The 19630-nt window shown below is 35.8% G+C and overlaps 2 protein-coding genes across 2 annotated transcripts; both read left to right on the forward strand.

Annotated features, from left to right (window-relative positions):
• The first annotated feature begins 1897 nt into the window (after positions 1-1897).
• On the forward strand, positions 1898-11427 carry LOC125061541. Its single transcript, XM_047667015.1, has 4 exons — positions 1898-1940; positions 9177-9262; positions 10612-10792; positions 11225-11427. Exons 1-4 carry the CDS (start codon positions 1904-1906, stop codon positions 11425-11427), a joined length of 507 nt encoding a protein of 168 aa, XP_047522971.1. The 5' UTR covers positions 1898-1903.
• A 3455-nt stretch (positions 11428-14882) lies between these two features.
• Positions 14883-18894, forward strand: LOC125061542. The gene is made up of 3 exons (XM_047667016.1): positions 14883-15061; positions 15682-15808; positions 18732-18894. Exons 1-3 carry the CDS (start codon positions 14956-14958, stop codon positions 18892-18894), a joined length of 396 nt encoding a protein of 131 aa, XP_047522972.1. The 5' UTR covers positions 14883-14955.
• Positions 18895-19630: the final 736 nt, after the last annotated feature.

A 19630-nucleotide genomic window follows, 5' to 3' on the forward strand; every position in this document is an offset into this window, starting at 1 on the left:
GGTTGTTTTTAATCAATTAATTATTTATGTGTATATTTTTTATGTGACACTAAAGTATATATACATCTTTAGTATAAAAGAAGTTTTTAGTGATACATATATAATACTACCCTGATTAAAAATATTGATTGAAAAAAGTTCAAAAAATTTACTACATGCTAATTATAAAAAAAAAAATTTTTTTTTAATATTCATTAAACATACTCTGGACTGAAATTTGCTAGGCAACCCATATGGATTATATTTATTGACATATTAAATTAAATATAAAATAAGTTTCATTAAATAAGCATCTCGGTGAAGGTCGTTGTATAGCGGGATCTTATACTATGGGGATTTAATGGGTATGCTCACATCGCAAATCCCACATAACGTAATAATTATCCCAAAAGTAAGATGGCACTAGTAACCACAACTAAAAGTAACTTGTTAAGATTTTGTGGTTTTTAAAACGTTGGATTTTGTGGTTTTAAAAGATGATTGTTAATTTTGTTTTATAAGCACCCGTATTTGTAGATAATACTCACTCATTATAAGGAAACATAAAATCACCATCGTCAATTAGCACGGTATTACTAACATGTGTAGAAAAATAGAATGTATCCGTAGACCGCAGTAATATAGAAAATAATTGTTACAACAGAAGACAGACCTAAACTCTAACTATTTATAAAAATAAAACATAGTAAGAACTTTTTTAGTTAGTGTTTACGCAGTATTGACTATACTTTAATATCTAATATATAAAATTCACGTGTCACAATGCTCGTTCCCATACTCCTCTCCTCCCGAAACCACTCGACCGATTCTTATGAATTTTTTTATGCATATTCAGTAAGTCTGAGAATCGGCTACTATGTATCTTTCAAAACCCTATGTTAAGGGTGGCCCCACCCCTAGATTTTTATTGTTTACATAAAAAATTTGGTTTTATTTTTTTATGATACAGCATACAAAAATACATACAACCCTTAATTTTCACCCCTCTACGATCAACCTCTATTTTTTATTTGTTAATTAAAATCTTTTGACTCTAACTCTGAGGTTTATATAGAGAAAAATTCACAGAAAATAATAAAAAGTTTTCATTCCGGAAAACCTACAGTCTTTGGGGTAGCATAGCAAAATGTTCCATGTTGGTATGTACCTACTAAAAAGGTAGGCTAAGTAAAATAACATTAAGGAGAAACAAAGTTTTTTTTTTTAATAGAACGGGGGGCAAACGGGCAGGAGGCTCACCTGATGTTAAGTGATACCGCCGCCCATGGACACTCTCAATGCCAGAGGGCTCGCGAGTGCGTTGTCGGCCTTTTAAGAATTGGTACGCTCTTTTCTTGAAGGACCCTAAGTCGAATTGGTTCGGAAATACTTCAGTGGGCAGCTGGTTCCACATAGCGGTGGTGCGCGGCAAAAACTGCCTTGAAAAACGCTCAGTTGTGGAACGGAGGACGTCGAGGTGATACGGGTGGAATTTCGTATTCTGCCTCGACGTCCGACGATTATTCGCGGGGGCCGCTAGTAATATATACACTTTCATTTGATGGGACTATATTACATGGGACGCTGAACCAGATATCGCAGTTGCAAGAGAACTATCCGTTCTCATAGATCCTCCAGGTACATTCTGTGTTCGGGGTCATTGTTGGTTGTCACTGGGGCAATGAAGCTACTGTCAGAGCCACGTTTGTTTTCTGTTCTAGTTCGTACCTGGACTGTCCGGCGTATGGGGCATACTGCAGCTGTCAAAATGTTGCAATACAGCGATTGACTAATCAAAAAGGTGTCAAAACATCCGATTTGTTACACATACTTTCAATCAAAGTCGGGGCGAAACTATATGCAGTTTCAATTATTTTTTACTGTTTATTAAACCGATAATTTTCTCATTAATAAATGTACGAAGATGCGGTGCGCTGGTTTCATTTTAATAGTATTATTCAGTAAGTAAATGTTATTTAATTTAGATTCAGAGATTAAACGCTTACCCGTATGACAAAGTCCAATACGCTTTTGATACGCATCTATCCCTATTATCCCTTAATGTACCCAACATTATTTGGGTAAAATAAATTAGAAAGAGGAGACTAACGTCTTGTGGGGGTGGTGAGCAATCCAAGGGTTTTCCAAGAACTCGGGAAAATACCTAGGGGTGGTGAAGGCCAAGGTTGTTTGCGATAAAAGGCCAGAAACAGTCTGTTGCACAGATCCCCGTTAACAGAGACGTTGCGCTAACTGATAGCTGTCTCCGACACTATCGACATCTTTATATGTTCGTAAAGTGAGTTCACATTAGCGATATAGTGTATCTTATGTATTTAACATCATAAATTTTACTAAATTAATAAATAGTCTAACTCTAAGACATAGGCTAAGTCTCGTTTCTGAGTCCAAAGAGCCACTAATAGCCCGGTCATTTTAGACATAAAAATAGTGATCAAATAAAGAAAATTCCGACAAAGCCAAATTTTCGTAGAGACCTTAGGTTTACCACAAGGAATAAAGTGTCAAAAGTCCCCATCAGTCCCATGTGAGCTTAGCGACTTATTCGGGGTCAAAGGTCAAAATTTTAGGTTTTTTGGATTTTTCACGATAACGGTAAGTTTTATCGAAAAGTACCTCAGAGCAAAGTTGTAGATCTTAAAATTCTCTATAAAAATGATCCCTATGATTTTTTCTCTAAGACTCACTATTTCCCAGATATTGCGCTTGTAAGAATCATGTTGTACATAGTATGCACACATATGCCAACGTATATATATATATTTAGGTACTCAAGCAAGCAAAAATGCCTACTCGTGTCTCTTTTATGTATACATTATTAGTATAACCTGGGAAGGCGCAGCAACGGACAGAAATATATTCTTCTAAAAGTTTATCAGCTTATCCAAAATGCCAAAACTTTATTTTAATTTTACATGCGATGACCGGATGCGATACTACGGCAGAAATGTTTAGAAGGGGCAAAAATTCAGTATTAAAATTATTTGAAAAAAAAAATGATTTGATTGACTGCGCAAAAGTATTTACAGAAATTAATTCTTCACCTCAAATACTAATTACTAAAGGAATCGGTTTCTTCTTGCGGTTTATGGAGCTCCAAAAAAAATTGATTGCATAGATACGTACAGATATTTAACATTTGTAAATAATACACGAAACAAAAAGCAAGTACAGCTATCTTGTCTTCCTCCAACATCGGCATCTGCTAGTCAACATTTGTTTCGAGTATACTATCAAGTTCAGACATGGCAAGGCAATGACCTGAACCCTGAAGTCTGGGGTTGGAAATTGATAAATAATACTTTGGATCCGATTCGAACTTTACTGCCCCCTGCTCCAGAAAAACTTCTTAACACTATTTTTTGCAATTGCAAGAAAGGTTGTAGTGCCAAATGTGGCTGTAAAAAAGTAGGGTTGCAGTGTTCTCCAGCGTGTACCAATTGCCAAGGTGTCTCTTGCTCAAATGTTCAATTGAATAAAAGAGAGGAAGATTCATGTGATTTTGATGAAGAGACAACTGATTCATCTTCATTTGAACCATTTCTAAGCGCTTATCAACAGGAAGGAAAAGAAGAAGAACAAAAAGAAATTGAAGAAAACATGATTGTTTAAGTTGAATAATATGAAGAGTATGAGTCAGATTAAAGTAATAAAAAAAAGTTTGAACGACAGTTAAACTCAGTAACCCATATCAATAATCTTCATACTATTAAATAATTATTGTTCCTGAAAATAACGTCAGAAAGGTTCGTGGAATAGGCCAACCGGGGATACCACGTTAAAAAAAACGCGCCGAGTACACTACCTTACAGGTGGTGAGGAAATGTGTGCATATTATGTAGAACGTGAGTCTTACAAGCGCAATATCTGAGAAATAGTGGGTCTTAGAGAAAAAATTATAGAGACCATTTTTATAGAAAATTTTAAGATCTACAACTTTGCTCTGAGGTACTTTTCGATAAAACTTACCGTTTTCGAGAAAAATCCAAAAAACCTAAAATTTTGACCTTGGACCCCGAATAAGTCCCTAAGCTCACATGGGACTGATGGGGACTTTTGACACTTTATTCCTTGTGGTAAACCTAAGGTTTCTACGAAGATTTGGCTTTGTCGGAATTTTCTTTATTTCAATTGTCTAAAATGACCGGGCTATAAGGGTCAGTTCATAGTCGATAGCGCTTAATTATGAAAATGGACTAAATTTGATGATGATATGAGATATTTTATACAATTAAGAAAAGGCCGTACTATAACTTTATAATAAACTAGCTGTACCCCGCCACGCTTCGCAGTGGCACATTGTGATTGAATGGATGAGAAATGAGGAACATAACAAAGAATACATTTCATATAAGTTTAATTTTCCAATACTTGTGGAAAAAAAATGATAAAAAAATTAAATAAAAACAATCCTTGATGCGGATTTTATATCATGCTGAAGTTTCAGCTCGATCGGTGCAGAAATTTTTGAGTTTTTGAAGCGTACATAAACCAACATAACATTTTTATATTAGATTTAGATAAAAAAAATATTTAGATAAAAACGTCTATAATCGAGTAATCTATAAAAGTAAAAACAAAGATTTTTATTTACACAAATACAGTATTTACAATTTTCTTAACCTATAAAGTAATAATAAATATAATTAAAAATAAATAAAATGAAAATCAAAACAAATTTAAAAAGCTTGGTCACTGCGTTAAAGGTACACTGCTAAGTGTACACTTGGCAGTGTACCTTTAACGCTGGCAGCATTTCCTCGCTGTATTGCGAGAGTTATTCTTTGAGCCAGGAAAGTGCCAGCTCTGGGGTCACCGGTACTATCTACCAAGCGCCAACTTAAATCTTTAATAAGCGCCTGTGCACTTGAACCCCACGGCCCAAGAGTCTCTACTCCAAAGGGAACAAAATTGAAGTTGGAGGAAAGACTCTTATATTTGTGCCGTTTGTTATTTTCTGCCTGCTCTGCGGCCGCGCCAGCTTTTTGGCTTGTCCGAAGGAGATGAGACGGGGCAAAGGTGTCTACACAGGTAGCATCCCATACTAAAGCCCGTCCCATTTTCCAAGGGATCAAAGACATTCCAAAACAAAGATTACATTAAGTTTCTGCTATTATTAATCTTAACTTGTTGCCCGCTATCTCTTTTATTTCATCTACACAGCTTTCTGGTGTCCTTTCTTGTCACTTGAACATGGGCATCACAAGCGCGGGCAATTTCATCTGCCTATTTCCATTTTAACTCTTTCTGTAACTTCGTATTGCAGTGGTTTTCACTGTCTGAAGAAAAGAACGCTCCTTAGCCCATTGGCCCATTGGCATACTCCAATCTTCTTTAATCGCGCCTTATTTAAAATCCACGTATGGCATAATAAAATGGCGTACCAAATGATAAACAATTATCAGATAATATAAACCGATTAACTTTATTGGTTATATCTTAGACAGCCCGTCCCAACCTCGCACGGGAGGACATTTATTTTTAAAATGTATAGATGTTGATATGTTCTTTTATATTGTGGAACATTTTTTTGTTCTATCATCAATAGTATTCGCAGCGCATGCGATGAAAGATATTTTATAGGCATTTTTACACGTTGGGTAACATTATTGTAGTTTTAGCAAAGATCCTTATGTTTTTCTTCCAATCAAAATAGTCTATATTAATCAGTGATAATGTAGCATTCAAATGGTGAAAGAATTTTAAAAATCGGTCTAGTACTTTTTGAGCCAATTCGTTACAAACATACTTACATACAAATCTTTCCTCTTTATAATAATAGTATAAACTACAGATAAACGGCCCGTCTACGCGGCAGATATTATCACAAGTGTGTAAATGCGCCCGCTATTTTTAAACTGTTAGCGCATGAGATACAACATGCATGGCATGAAGCCTACGCGTGCGACTGTTACAGATACCGGCAAACATCTTGAACAAATGTCTGCGCAGAAGCGTTTTAGTGACGTGTCTATCGCGTGATTGGTAAATTAGTTGACGTTTGTGTCCCGCGATGCGCAAACTTTCCCCCACTCCCTTGTATAATGCTCAATAAGTAATATTTGTAGCTCTGAGTTTGCGTTCGAATCACAAGTGAGCAACTTTTCTATGTGCGCATTAAACACTCGTTCGTGGAGAATAATATCGTGAGGAAACCTGCATGCCCTAGTTCTACAAACACAGAAGACTGGTCACAAATCAAATCAAAGCTGCAACCGATACAGAAACCTGTGGCCTAGACCAGGGTCTGTAGGGCAGCCTTGCGATTCTGTAACTACAAGCTCCCTCCTTATCAGAACGCCAAATCTTAAAATGACTGCTTTACGACTAATTCGAGTGCGACCGCCGCTGTAAAAAATGCTGTGCGAGTTCGAAAAGTGAGTTACAGAATCTAATGAGATATAGGGTCCGACCAGACTATTTTTTTCTTATGGTTTTCCCATTATTAGTAGCGTAATACAATAAAAACAAATGAAAATTATTTGAAATGTTTAAGCCCAACTGACGTTGACCTGTACACAGAATTATATAAAATACACTAATTGTAAATCTAAACGATTCTCCTATTATTCAACACACAAAAAGTCATCAAAATCGGTTTAGGATATTTAGGGTCTGGTTCACAATGTTTGAATAAAGTACCAAATAGCTATGCAACACATGAATTATTTGGAAGATAAATTGTGCTATTTGACATTCATCGGACTCATAACTTATGATGGACTTTATGTGACGAATAGCGCTATCTGACAGTCGTGAAACGCAACAATAGTGTTTATCCTACCAATAAGTAATAAATTGCTAATTTGGAACTTATGTAGAACTTATCCGTACATTGTGAAACAGACCCTTAGATTAAATAACAAATTAGACATTTACAAGTCTATGTGTATATGTGTATAATATACGTAGATATATTTGACAGCAAAACTTAATATTTGCTTAAGATTTTTTGCAAATGTTTCAATATTAAAATTAGCCAAATCGGTCCAGCCATTCTCGAGTTTTAATGAGACTTACGAACATAAATTCATTTTCATATAGATAATAATAATGTTTACTGAACACGCATACTTTATTACGATATTGCTTTCATGAAGGGCCTTATCACACTGGCGATTTGAGAGCGATTTGAAAGCGTCGCGATTGCGCAGCGTTCTCGCAGCGTGGATGCCATTTTGTACACTCGCCCACCTAGCCCCACCTCAGACAGTCAGTCGTATCAAAGACGCGAGATTGAGCAGACGCATCATCAAATTATGGCGTCGTCGGAAGATAATAACTTTAATATCGAGTTATTCATAATTGATATTCAAATGTTATGATGTTGATCCCATCAAACAAAAAGAGAATATAACAACGCCAGCAGTATTGTTTCCTCGTCAGAATCCATTTTGCTACTGAATAAAACGCGGAGGGTACGCCGTAAGCTCTCGTGCTCATCGCGGCGTGTGCGCTGCGCAGTCACATCGCTTTCAAATCGCTCGCTAATCGCCAGTGTGTTAAAGCCCGAATAGTGATTATATTGCACCAAGTAATTGACAAAGAACCACCTGAATTTCTATACTAGAAACCTTCGTGGCCAGGCAATAACAAGTATACCCAAGACCCATATTACAGGTCACACCGACTGCCAAGAACCAACAAGACTGACCAAAGACGACCTATTATCAGCAGATGTTTTAATTAACACAACAGAAACAATAATAAAAGATGATGTACGGCGTATAGGACTGATAACATACATAAAAAAGCATATACACGATTGTGCAGCCTTCGAAATTGGATACTTAACATATATAATCCAAGAAAAGTATCGGCATATGGTCGATAGATATAATGTCAGCTCCTACATGATGACCAGACTATATTTAATGGAACATATAATGTATTTAGGAGAACTGGAACGGAATTATTGGGAGATCGATCACCTGTATGGCATGTTACATGAGATAGAAAGAAAGTATAAGGTCAAAGATGGAGAGTCAGAGGTCAAGGATTATATGGAGACGGCGAAGGAGGGAGACCAGACAGCACCCTACGCAGATTATGGTATGTCAAAGGCATCATCCCGATATCCTCCAACACGACGGACGAAGATCAAGAAGCTAAAGAGGGATGAGCACAAGAAATTCATGGAGAAGCTTCTGAATTTGAAGGGGGGAACGACGAAGGAATCTACGAGGTGGTGGTGGCCGTTGGACTATGGATGGGAGATAGATTATTGGTGGGGGGGAGAAACGGAGCCGTAGGGTCTTTTAAAAAAGCATTTCGTACAATAAAGAACATTCAGATAGATTTTTTATTTTATTTATCTAGTTAGTTTACAAGGTTTTGGCCTATGGTGAAGATGTTGACTTAATATTGTTGCAAACCTGAATTATTAACTCAATTTTCAAATAAAACTTCTATATTATAATATGAAGATGATATAAATGAAAATATTTATTGTACATTTTAGATTTTAACAGTTATTTATTTAATGATTCATACCCACATTATTGCAAATAACTTTTTAGACAATAGATCTCATAAAACCATATTATACATAAATATTTTATTTGAATAAAATATATATCTATATCTACTTGAAGTTTTCTTTATGAACATTGAACGGTTGAACATAGTAAGAATGATTTATTTGAAATGGTACGAAAAAGTTTTTTATATTTTGAATCAACTCGACCTGCCGATACAATTTTAACTCGAATCTAAGCTTGTCTTTGGTTTTGGATTGGTATTGAGATCTCACTATAAAGTCTAAATTAGGTTTTCGTGAATTAAATTTTAAGAATAGTCTCCCTTTTAAATAGCTATTCTGCTACTTTTGATGGTCAAGTGAATAGGCTATCTCGCTCTTACAAATCGATATATTTTACAACAATCTTTCAAATTACCATTAATTTGTTTATGCTCATGCTCTTAATGAGTTTTAGATTTATTATTATTATATTTTTTTAGTTACTTATTTTTTATTTAAAAGTTGCTTGTTTTGCCCTTGCTAGCTTGCTTATGTTCTTACATAATTGATGTGTGTAAAATTTGTGATGTCATATTTTCTTGTATACTTTTATGAATACACGTTGTTTTAGAACTTTTAAATAAATAAATCATTAAGCTTACTGAAATGAGATAACTTTAACTTATGTAAACTTATTAAATGCTTTATATTTTAGCGCCATCTAATGGCCTCAATATAGCAAAACCAGAGAAACAGATAATGAATGATCTATCTTGGGGTACTAAATCAAAACTACTAAAGGTACTTTTTTTATTTATTTCTTAATATTCTAATGATGCTACAACCTTTTAGGTCTCGGCCTCAATTCCGTGAACATTTCTAAAAGGTAGATTGTATGTGTGTGTGTGTGTGTAGACATTCTAGATGTAGATGTAGTATTGTGTCTGACACCGTCGACTTTTTTCCGTAATTCATGCCGGTTTTCTCACGGTTTGCACCCTGCGAGTGTTAAATGCACATAGACAAAAACACAGTCGAGGATAACACAGACTCTATTTCTTATTACATAAGTGATATTTGTTCAAAAAAATCACACCAGATTACATACCAAAATGTTAATTGTATATCAACTAATACAATTTTATATGAACTACAGCGGCGATTTATGATAAGAAAAAAAAACCCTAATGCCTGAAGAGCAGTGTTGGCCTAGTGGCTTTAGCATGCGACGTCTATCCCTGAGGTCGTAGGTTCGATCACCGGCTGTGCACCAATAAACTTTATTTCTAATATTCCGACACTATCGACATGTTTCAGAGTGAATTCACAGTAGCTGTGTATATTATATCTTTAATATTATGTATATACTTTATTTTTATAGAAATTATCGTATTGGCATAGTCTGTTAGATAATATATGTATTTCTGTAATTAATAAATAAACATTCGTTCGAACGGTGAAGGAAAACATCGTGAGTAAACTGGCATGCCTTAGACCCAAAAAGGGTCAGGCATAGGAGGCTGATCACCTACTTGCTTATAAGACAAATGATTTTGAAACCGATTCAGAAATCTGAGGCCCAGACCTAAAAAGGTTGTATCACCACTGATTTATTTAATAAAGAACTGCAGAGGCGATTGTCGATTCATAATACCTACGGGGTACTACCTCGACGTTCGCCGTTCCACAACTGAGCGATTTTCAAGACAGGTTTTTTAAACCACCACTTTGTGGAACCAGCTGCCCACTGAAGTATTTCCGAACCAATTCGACTAAGGGTCCTTCAAGAAAGGAGCGTACCAATTCTTAAAAGGCCTGCCCTGCGGTTCTGTAATTCACTTTTTGAACTCACACAGCGGTCTTCGCATCGGCGGTCGCTCTCAAATCAGTCGTGAAGCAGTCATTTTATGATTTGGCATTCTGATAAACAATAAACTACAAGCTCCCACCTTTTCAGAATGCCAAATCATAAAATGACTGCTTCACGACTGATTTCAGAGCGACCGCCGATGCGAAAACCGCTGTGTGAGTTCGAAAAGTGAGATACAGAATCGCACTCGCGAGCACTCCGGCGTTTGTTTGATCTATAAACAAAAAATACCCTAAAACCTTGTTTATCCATTTTTATTAAAATAAATTAATTTTTGTAGGACTATCGTGAAAGGCGTGTTGGTGTATCCTACCTTCGTGAGGGTGTGACTGAAGCGGAAGATTCCATGAAATTGAAACTATTTCGATTAATGTATGAAACGGTTCGAGACAGCGATTTGAAAGTACGAAGGGCTGAATTAATAAGACGACATTACACAAATTCAACTTCTTTTGATATGGGTACGAAAGTTACAATTACGTCCTTCTAACTTAGTGATTAAATTCAAAATCATTTATTCATATAGGTAACACAATGTACACTTATGAATGTCAATGAAGAAATACATATTAATGCTTCTAATTTTACATTTACTGCCAGTTCTCAAGGGCGTAGAACGGACGAGAAGAACTGGCAATAAACTCTCCGCCACCCTTTAATCACCAAGTTTTTTTGTTTTACACAATGTTTGTAAGGATCTGCAACCATTACACCATGTTCCACATGACATCTTAAGTAATAAATAGTTAATTAATCATAATAAAATAAATTAAAAATAAAATTTTGTCCTCTATCAGCATTAGGCATGGTGAAGTGCGTGCCCACCCAGGTCAACCCGCCCGGCCTACCGCGGCATAGTGTAGACCCTGCTTAATAATTACTCTTTATTACAGGCTTCATTATAGGCGATATAACAGATAAATTCAGTATTATATCCGATATTGCCCTAACGATGAAAAGATTATACAAAGAGTGGAAGCCAATGGAGCATATAAGTGCGTACGAGCAGATCGCGAATAAAGCTATTGAAATCACAAACTTGATTGACATGGTACGACTCATAGAACGGAAGAACACGAAGGTTGCCAGGATTTGAGATATTTCAATTTAATTTTCATTCTTATTGTAACATTTTGGCTTAATAAATATCTAATATATAAAATTCTCGTGTCGCGGTGTTTGTAGTTAAACTCCTCCGAAACGGCTTGACCGATTCTCATAAAATTTTGTGTGCATATTGGGTAGGTCTGAGAATCGGACAACATCTATTTTTCATCCCCCTAAATGTTAATGGTTGTCCACCCCTAATTTTTTTTAATTCGTAGATCATTTTATTTTTTTAATGATACAGCATTAAAAATACATACAATCCCTAATCTTCACCCCTCTACGATCAACCCCTATTTTTTATTATAAATGATATACATGGCTAAACGACGTTTGCCAGGTCAGCTAGTATATATATAAAAATGTTATGTTGGTTTGTGTACGCTTCAAAAACTCGAAAAGTTCTGCACCTATCGTTTTTGAAATTTTAGCATGATATATAATCCATATCATTGTTTTTTATTATTTCATTTTTTTCCCACAAGTATTACAAAATTAAACTTATATGAAATGTTTTCTTTGTTTGTTTCTCATTTCTCAACCATTCAATCACAATGTGCCACAGCGAAGCGTGGCAGGGAACAGCTAGTTTTTAATTTACGAAGTGATTTTGGATTTTGTCGATGAGTTATAAACGTTTCGGACGTCGGGGCAGAAGAATTCCACCCGTATCACCTCGAAGTCCGTCACAACTGCGCGTTATTTAAGGCTGTTTTTGCCGAGCACCACCACTATGTGGAACCAGCTGCCCACTGAAGTATTTCCGAACCAATTTGACTTAGGGTGCATCAAGAAAAGAGTACCAATTCTTAGTAACAATTCCGGGAACGCTCTCGCCAGTCTGGCATTAAGAGTGTCTATGGGCTGACCTAACAACACCAGATGAGCCTCCATCCAGCCTATTTGCCCCCGTTGTATTGAAAAAAAAATACGTTTTATTTCATTTAAATAACTTTTCTACTGATAATAATAAAATAAAAAAGCCTTTTTATTTCTTGCAAAAGAACAGAGTAAACTTAATACTATTTTTACAAATATATTTTTAAGAAAGTAAATTAAACAATTTCTTTTTTTTTCCTAATTTTTGTATCTATTTCCCAATTATTATCTACTGATAAATCGGATTTTATATGCTCCATTTCCCGGGTTTACTTATTTTCAAAAAGAAATGAAAATCTCTTGAAATATTATAAAAATTCAATTCTATAGTGATTTTATGATTCTGTATTTCGCCTTGCTTATAATAAAATTACGACCTTTTTTATTACCAAAATTTGGACACGTTTTAATAACATTTCTATAATTGGTTAGCAATTAAAAACAAATAGTTATAAAACTGTTAATTAAAAAATAAATAGTTTTTGATCATGTGTGGAATTGCAATTTATATTGTTTTTTTGAGTAAGTATAAAGCATTTAAAAACATAATTATTAACTTAATAGCTGAAATTCTAATATACCGTGCTAGAATATCTAATAGGTATATTAAATTCTTATGTCACAGTTTTCGTTCCCATACTCCTCCGAAACGGCTCAACCGATTCTTATAAAAAAATTTTATGCATATTCAGTAAGTCTGAGAATTGGCTACTATCTATCTTTCAAACCCCTAAGTGATAAGGGGTGTCGACACCAAAATTTATTTATATTTTTAGAAAACATATTTTGTTTTTATTTATTTATGATACAGCATACAAAAATACATACAACCCTTAATTTTCACCCCTCTACAATCAAGCCCTATTTATTATTGTAGATAGTTATTTTTATTGAAGTAAAAAAATGTTTCCTAGAAATAATATACATGGCAAAACAAACGTTTGCCGGGTCAGCTATTTTTATAATAATAATGATCCAATGGCGCTACAATCATAAATGGGTCTTGGCCTCGTATGTGACGAGATTTCGCCGTCTTTTTCGATTTTTGGATTTGAGACATGCCGCTTTCCTTACGATGTTTTCCTTCATTAGAGTGATTGTTAGACATAGACAGAGAGTCCATTGGTCAACCTTCGACCTCAAGAAGAGTGGCACGTTTGAACCACTAGACCATCACTGCATTTGGGGCCTAGGCACTGATAAATTCAAATATCATTCTAGGTAACCCTAATATAGGAATGTCATATGAAAAATAAAAATCTTTTGAGTCTAGTAATTTATCTTATTGTAAAAAATTTTGTCTATTAAAATAAAGCGTCAAATCATTTTCTTATTCAAAAACAAATGAGGAGGTGCTTCGGGTGCTAGAACGGATGAATGGCATTCTTCTTCTTATTCTGCGCCAAGCGCATCAGCTGTTCTACGCTAGCCCCTCCAGTCCATTCTCTGATATTGCGTAGCCACGACTTCCTCCTTCTGCCAGCGCGTCTTTTCCCTGGACCTTGCCCATCATGATGACTTGAAGAAGTACCGTTCGTACCGACAAATAAATGGCATGTGGCACAATATGTGTACATACACAATAGTTACAAATTTTACAATGTATGTATGTAATATATTTATTCAAAAAAGTTACACATTCATTCAAACCATGCCCCGCAAAACTGCTTACGCAGTTCGACTGCAGGTAACTCGCCTTATATGTATATACATAACTTCTAAATCACTAAATTAGGTCACACTAATACAATTAATTTACTTAATACCTACAACATATTTAACAAATGGTTTTTTAATAAACGTCTAAATTTATCAAGTGAAGGCTCACGTCTTATGTCCTCGGGTAAACTATTGAGCAAGTATGGAACCCGTTTCTTCAACGTTCTATCTCCATAATAGTTTTGCACCTTTATTTCAAATTTACCTTTGGACATTGACCTTGTGTCAGTTATATGTTGCACCAATTTAGTTAAACCATCCTGCTTACTATGGTTATTTATTTACTAATAAACTAAAAATATAGTAATATATATCGTATATCTTAATATATATAAATTACGTGTCACGTTGTTTGTCCGCTATGGACTCCTAAACTACTTAATCGATTTCAATCAAATTTGCACACCGTGTGTAGTTTGATCCAACTTAAAAGATAGGATAGCATACATTTCAATTTATACCCGCAATATTCTAACAGATGGCGCTGTGTTAAAAGTACCAACGTTTCACATAAGCTACAATTTAATGGCATCACTACCAAAATAGCATGGTGGTCCCCATGACTGGTGTTCTACTACCGATTCCCTTGAATAGCTTGCTACTATGTAATATAACAAAAACCTTAGCCACAGCAACGCTTGGCTGGTCTGCTAGTATTACTATATTTTATAACAATTTTAAACTACTAAAGCCTGTTGAGAATGTATAGGAAAGTACAGTGTCAGGTGGTACGAGAAAGATAAAAGATTCAGAATCGAGACTAGAGCGAACTCTGGCACCTTCTTGAAGCACAGAAGTCTTCTAGTGCTAAGTCTTGCATAATTAATAGTTGGTGTGTTCCTCAGCCGTCTTTGTATCTGGGTATGATGATCAAATAAAAGATCTTACAGACTGGAATGATAGAAAAAGGATTCGGGCTATGGGATATGAGCTGATAAAGGAAGCGAAACTTAAGATCAGACAATTAGACGGACTTAAAGACGAGGCCAATCCATACACGGCCTTTGCCGTTGGGACTTTGCTTGGTAATCATTGTTTTCACTAAGTGCGTGCTTATTCGCCATGTCTACTGTTAGAGAGAACGTTGAATGCCATCGAGGCAAGATGTACTAATCGTTGCGAGTCTCTCTCTCTTCAGTTAGTAGCTCATGTCTGATCAGCGAGGAAACATTTGGAGCTGACTATTTCCACCGGTTTCTGTCAAGCGCCTCTCTTATTACAGTGAGAGGACGAATGGACGATCAACATCAGGCAGAATACTAGTCGTTCCACAACTAAGCGTTTTTAAGGCAGTTTTTTCCGCGCACCACCACTATGTGGAACCAGCTGCCTGAAGTATTTCCGAACCAATTCAACTTAACCTACAAGAACAACCCTGGCAACGTCCTCGCGAGCCTTCTGCCATTGTCCATCGGCGGCGGTATTAACATCAGATGAGCCTCCTGCCCGTTTGTCCCCTGTTCTATTAAAAAAACGGTGAATTTTTCACTTGATCTGGTTGGAGAATTGCCACGGTCTTTTGCCGCCCGTGTTACCAACCACGATCAATTTCTCCAAGTACTCATTGCCTCTAGGGTTACAAGCAGGATAAAATAGTTGGTAATAAAGGAGTATCCATAGACTTTGAACTTTTAAATTTGAACAGGTCGAATCCGGGAAAAATATCGCTCGATGCTGGAATTATACCGGATGACAAGGAATAAATGTACGGGAGCAGCAAATCTGACGCTACCAAATGCGAATCCTCGGAGACCGCTGCACAACCTCCTCAGGTGATACCTGCATTGGATTATTTCTTAGAACATTAGAATAGATTTTGAAGTTATACTTCTTTTGGCGCTATAGGGAAAAATGATGAAAGTAAATTTTACGTAAGATTACTGACAAATGCGTGCACTGACTTGGTCCACTGTGTGGTTCTTTCCTCAAAAGACCATTTCAGAATGCAATCTACATGGTCTTCACATGATCTGACCAAGATTATGTCTGGACTTTAAAAGAGACTATGACCTCTGAGTATGTTTCGGCGTTTCTTCTCAGAGTAGTCGAACAACAAAAAAAAAAACGTCGAACTCATCTAGTTTCAAAAAAATATGCTTGACGTGTAAAAGTGTTTGTACAAACCTACTTATGGTAGGGGAGCCCACGATGCTAAATGGGATTTACTCGAGCGTCGTAGAGACCTATTGGGATGCAAAGCTTAGATAATAAGAAGAAAAAAATGTTATATGATATATACCTTTTCATCGGTGGGGGAAGCGGCTATAGATTGTTAAATATGTAAAAAAAACTGTTGCATGGACATCCTCGAGCGCGTCAGATATTGATAGCATCAATGCCCTACGTATTTTTAATAATGTACGTATGTTAATCTGATCGTTTGCATGATGCGGGTGGTTGTATTTAAGGGTTGAAAATGAAAAAAAAAAAAAAATTATCGAGCGCGTCAGATTTTCTAAGGGAGTGTTAAGTGGACCAAAAAAAAGCTCTCATTCACTAATCTGACGATTTCGATGGGACGCAAACCCACGGCCATTTTCATAATTTGCAAAAAAAAACGCAATTTTGAAATACTCAAGCGCGTCAGATTAAGATATATGTGGTTCATCTTTATGTTCTAAACGTACTGTCTCATAATCTGACGATTATCTAGAGGGATTCGCCTGATCTGACAAAAAAAATTTAGAAAAACGGTTCACCTAAAGGGCCATCCCTGCAACTTCCCGCTAATTCCATTCCTGGGCGCTTAAAATTGATATTTTGAGCTCGCTGAGTTCAAAGAAATAACATTTCTATGCATTTGAGCTCTCCCAGTTCGAAAGTCTGATAGAAGTTTCATAGAACACTATTTTTGGAATTTTCAAACCGCAATAACTTTTGAATGGATCAAGCAATTTTCACGCAGTTGGCGGCATTCGACGCAGTTTTATTATCATTTAATCAAACACTTTTTCGGGTTTCTTTCGTTCACGATATCTCTCGAACGAATCAACCGCTTTTGACCAGCTTGGTGGCGATCGACGTGGTTTTTTAAGCTCAAAGGCGGATTAGTTTTTGAAGTTGATCGATAAAGAAACCACTTTAAAAAAAATATTTCTTATTTTTTTAAGATTTTTCAAAATTTCTCAAAATCTATCGGTCCGAATCGGTTCAAATTCACAGGAAATGTAATTTTGAGGGAAATATTTAGAACGCCGTTTAGTAGATTCCGATCGGTTGAGGGAAATGTAGGCATCACGCAGCTGCACGCATTTAACTTTATCGACGAATTTTTGTTATTTCGGCTTGCGGAAATCGTCAGATTATATATTTTTCATTATTCTTGAATTATTTCCTTCAAAATAAAAAAAAAATTAGCTACGCTCGAGAATGTCGAGATGACGTTTTTTTTTACAACTTTGTTGCCCTCCCCTTTTTTTTCGTCACTCTCAAATTGTCAGATTAGTGGAATATACACTTTTTAGGATGTAATTAACTCACCCTACCTTAATCTGACGCGCTCGGGAATTTTTGATGGTCAATTGTTTTTACTAATCTGATCCTGTCTCCTTCACGGGCGGCCTTATATATGGGCCTCATATTTTGTGGAGGTACTTAACCGGGTACAAGGTATCCCCCTATATATTAATCTGCCGCGCTTTAGTTAATCCCGAAATCCCCTCTTGGGCTCCCCTACCATTACAGAAAATAAATCATTTATCATTTACGATGCGCGCACACCGTCACAAAAAACTGACACCCTGAAGTTAGCTATAGGCAACATTTTAGTTTTTTGTGATATTTAAATAAACTTTATTTTATGTAACATCTGATGATGTGCTACCATGGACACTCACAATGCCAGAAGGCTCGCAAGTGCGTTGCCGGCCTATTAAGAACTGGTACGCTCTTTTCTTCTAAACACATCTATTATCACGAAATTGTTTTCTGAAAACAAAAGCTCAGTGTACGTAAGTATCTTTTACGTATAAAATTGAATTGCTGTTCACTTGTTTCGCTAAAACTTAAGTATAGCTGTACCGATTTGGATAATTATGATCTTGATATATTTGTGAAAGTTCAGGGAATGTTTAAACGGTGGGAACATAACTAATAAGTAAAGGAAAGTACTAAAAACGCTGGGTCATTAATATTTGATGTTTTTTTTAGAAATAAAAGATTATCACTTGATTGTCATAAATTATTAAGTGTCATATCTAGTGTCTTCAGAAATCTGTATTCTGTGTTCCACATAATTTACAATATTCTCAACCTACAAAGTAATAATAATAATCAAAATTGATAAATAAAAAATTAAATCCTGTCCTAGTGGCAGTGTAACTTTAATTCTAGCATTTTCTAGCTGTATTGCGATACTTATTCGTTGAGGGAGGAACGCACTTATAGGCGCCAACTTAACTCTTTAATGCGCCTGTGCACGTGAACTCCAGGCCACGGTCTTTAGTCCATAGATAAGACTCTAGTTTCTTTTTTGATATATTTTGTAATAGTTCCAGACTGAATCTTATCGTAACACAATTCTACCTTTATAATATTCATTTTTTGTATGAAGCTAATACGATGATAATAATAAGATACACAATATCGTGAACTTCGCGAACATATAAAAATGTCGATAGTGTCGGAGACAGCATCCATTAAGGGCAACGTTTGTTAACAGGGATTTTGTTTCCTTTATTAAATGTTATGTTACAGATTAGAAGAAATACGAGGTTTAGAAGTGGAAATAGATCAAATGGTACACATACTGCAGAACTTAGATGACGATGCACCATCATATGATTCAAAACTATTAGTTGGATACGCGAAACCACTTCCTAAATCGACCACACCGGAACCAGATTCCAGGTCTAATTGATAATAAAATATTTATTAAGAATATCTTATTTTTACGACTCCTATCCTAAGATATCCCGGCTTCTTCACGATTTTTACCGTTACGTTTTACTGTTTACGACACGTCAAGGCTGATCCCTTAATTTTTTTTAAAGACAATTCACACCAATTGACCTAGTCCCATGCTAAGCTGGTGAAGCTTGTGTTATGGGTACTAGGCAACGGATATACATACATATTATAGATAGATATAAATACATATTTATACACCCAAGACCTAAGAACAACACCAAATGCTCATCACATCGATGTTCGCCTCAGCCGGGGATCGAACCCGGGATCCATGGATTCGCAGTCAGGGGTACTAACCACTACACCAATGAGTCGTCAAAATTCTCACCCACGTCGTCCCACGAGAATGTAAGTGCGTGCTCCTATCACCATGCCTCCCGCTGATACAGGACAAATCTTTGTTTTTAATTTATTTTATTATTATTTATAACTTAAGATGTCATGTGGAACATGTTGCTACAAACGTTGTGTAAAACAAAAAACTTGGCGATTAAAAAGGGTGGAGAGTTTATTGACAGTTCTTCTCTTCCGTTCTACGCCCTTGATTTGAGAACTTGCAGTAAATGTAAAATTAGAAGCATTTAATGTATATTTCTTTTTTGACGTTCATAAGTGTGTACCTATATGAATAAATTTTTGACTTTTTGAAATTTGATAAATGGCAGTACATTTATAATTATTATTCA

Source organism: Pieris napi, chromosome 23 (genome assembly GCF_905475465.1).
Source record: "Pieris napi chromosome 23, ilPieNapi1.2, whole genome shotgun sequence".
Lineage (NCBI taxonomy): Eukaryota > Metazoa > Arthropoda > Insecta > Lepidoptera > Pieridae > Pieris > Pieris napi.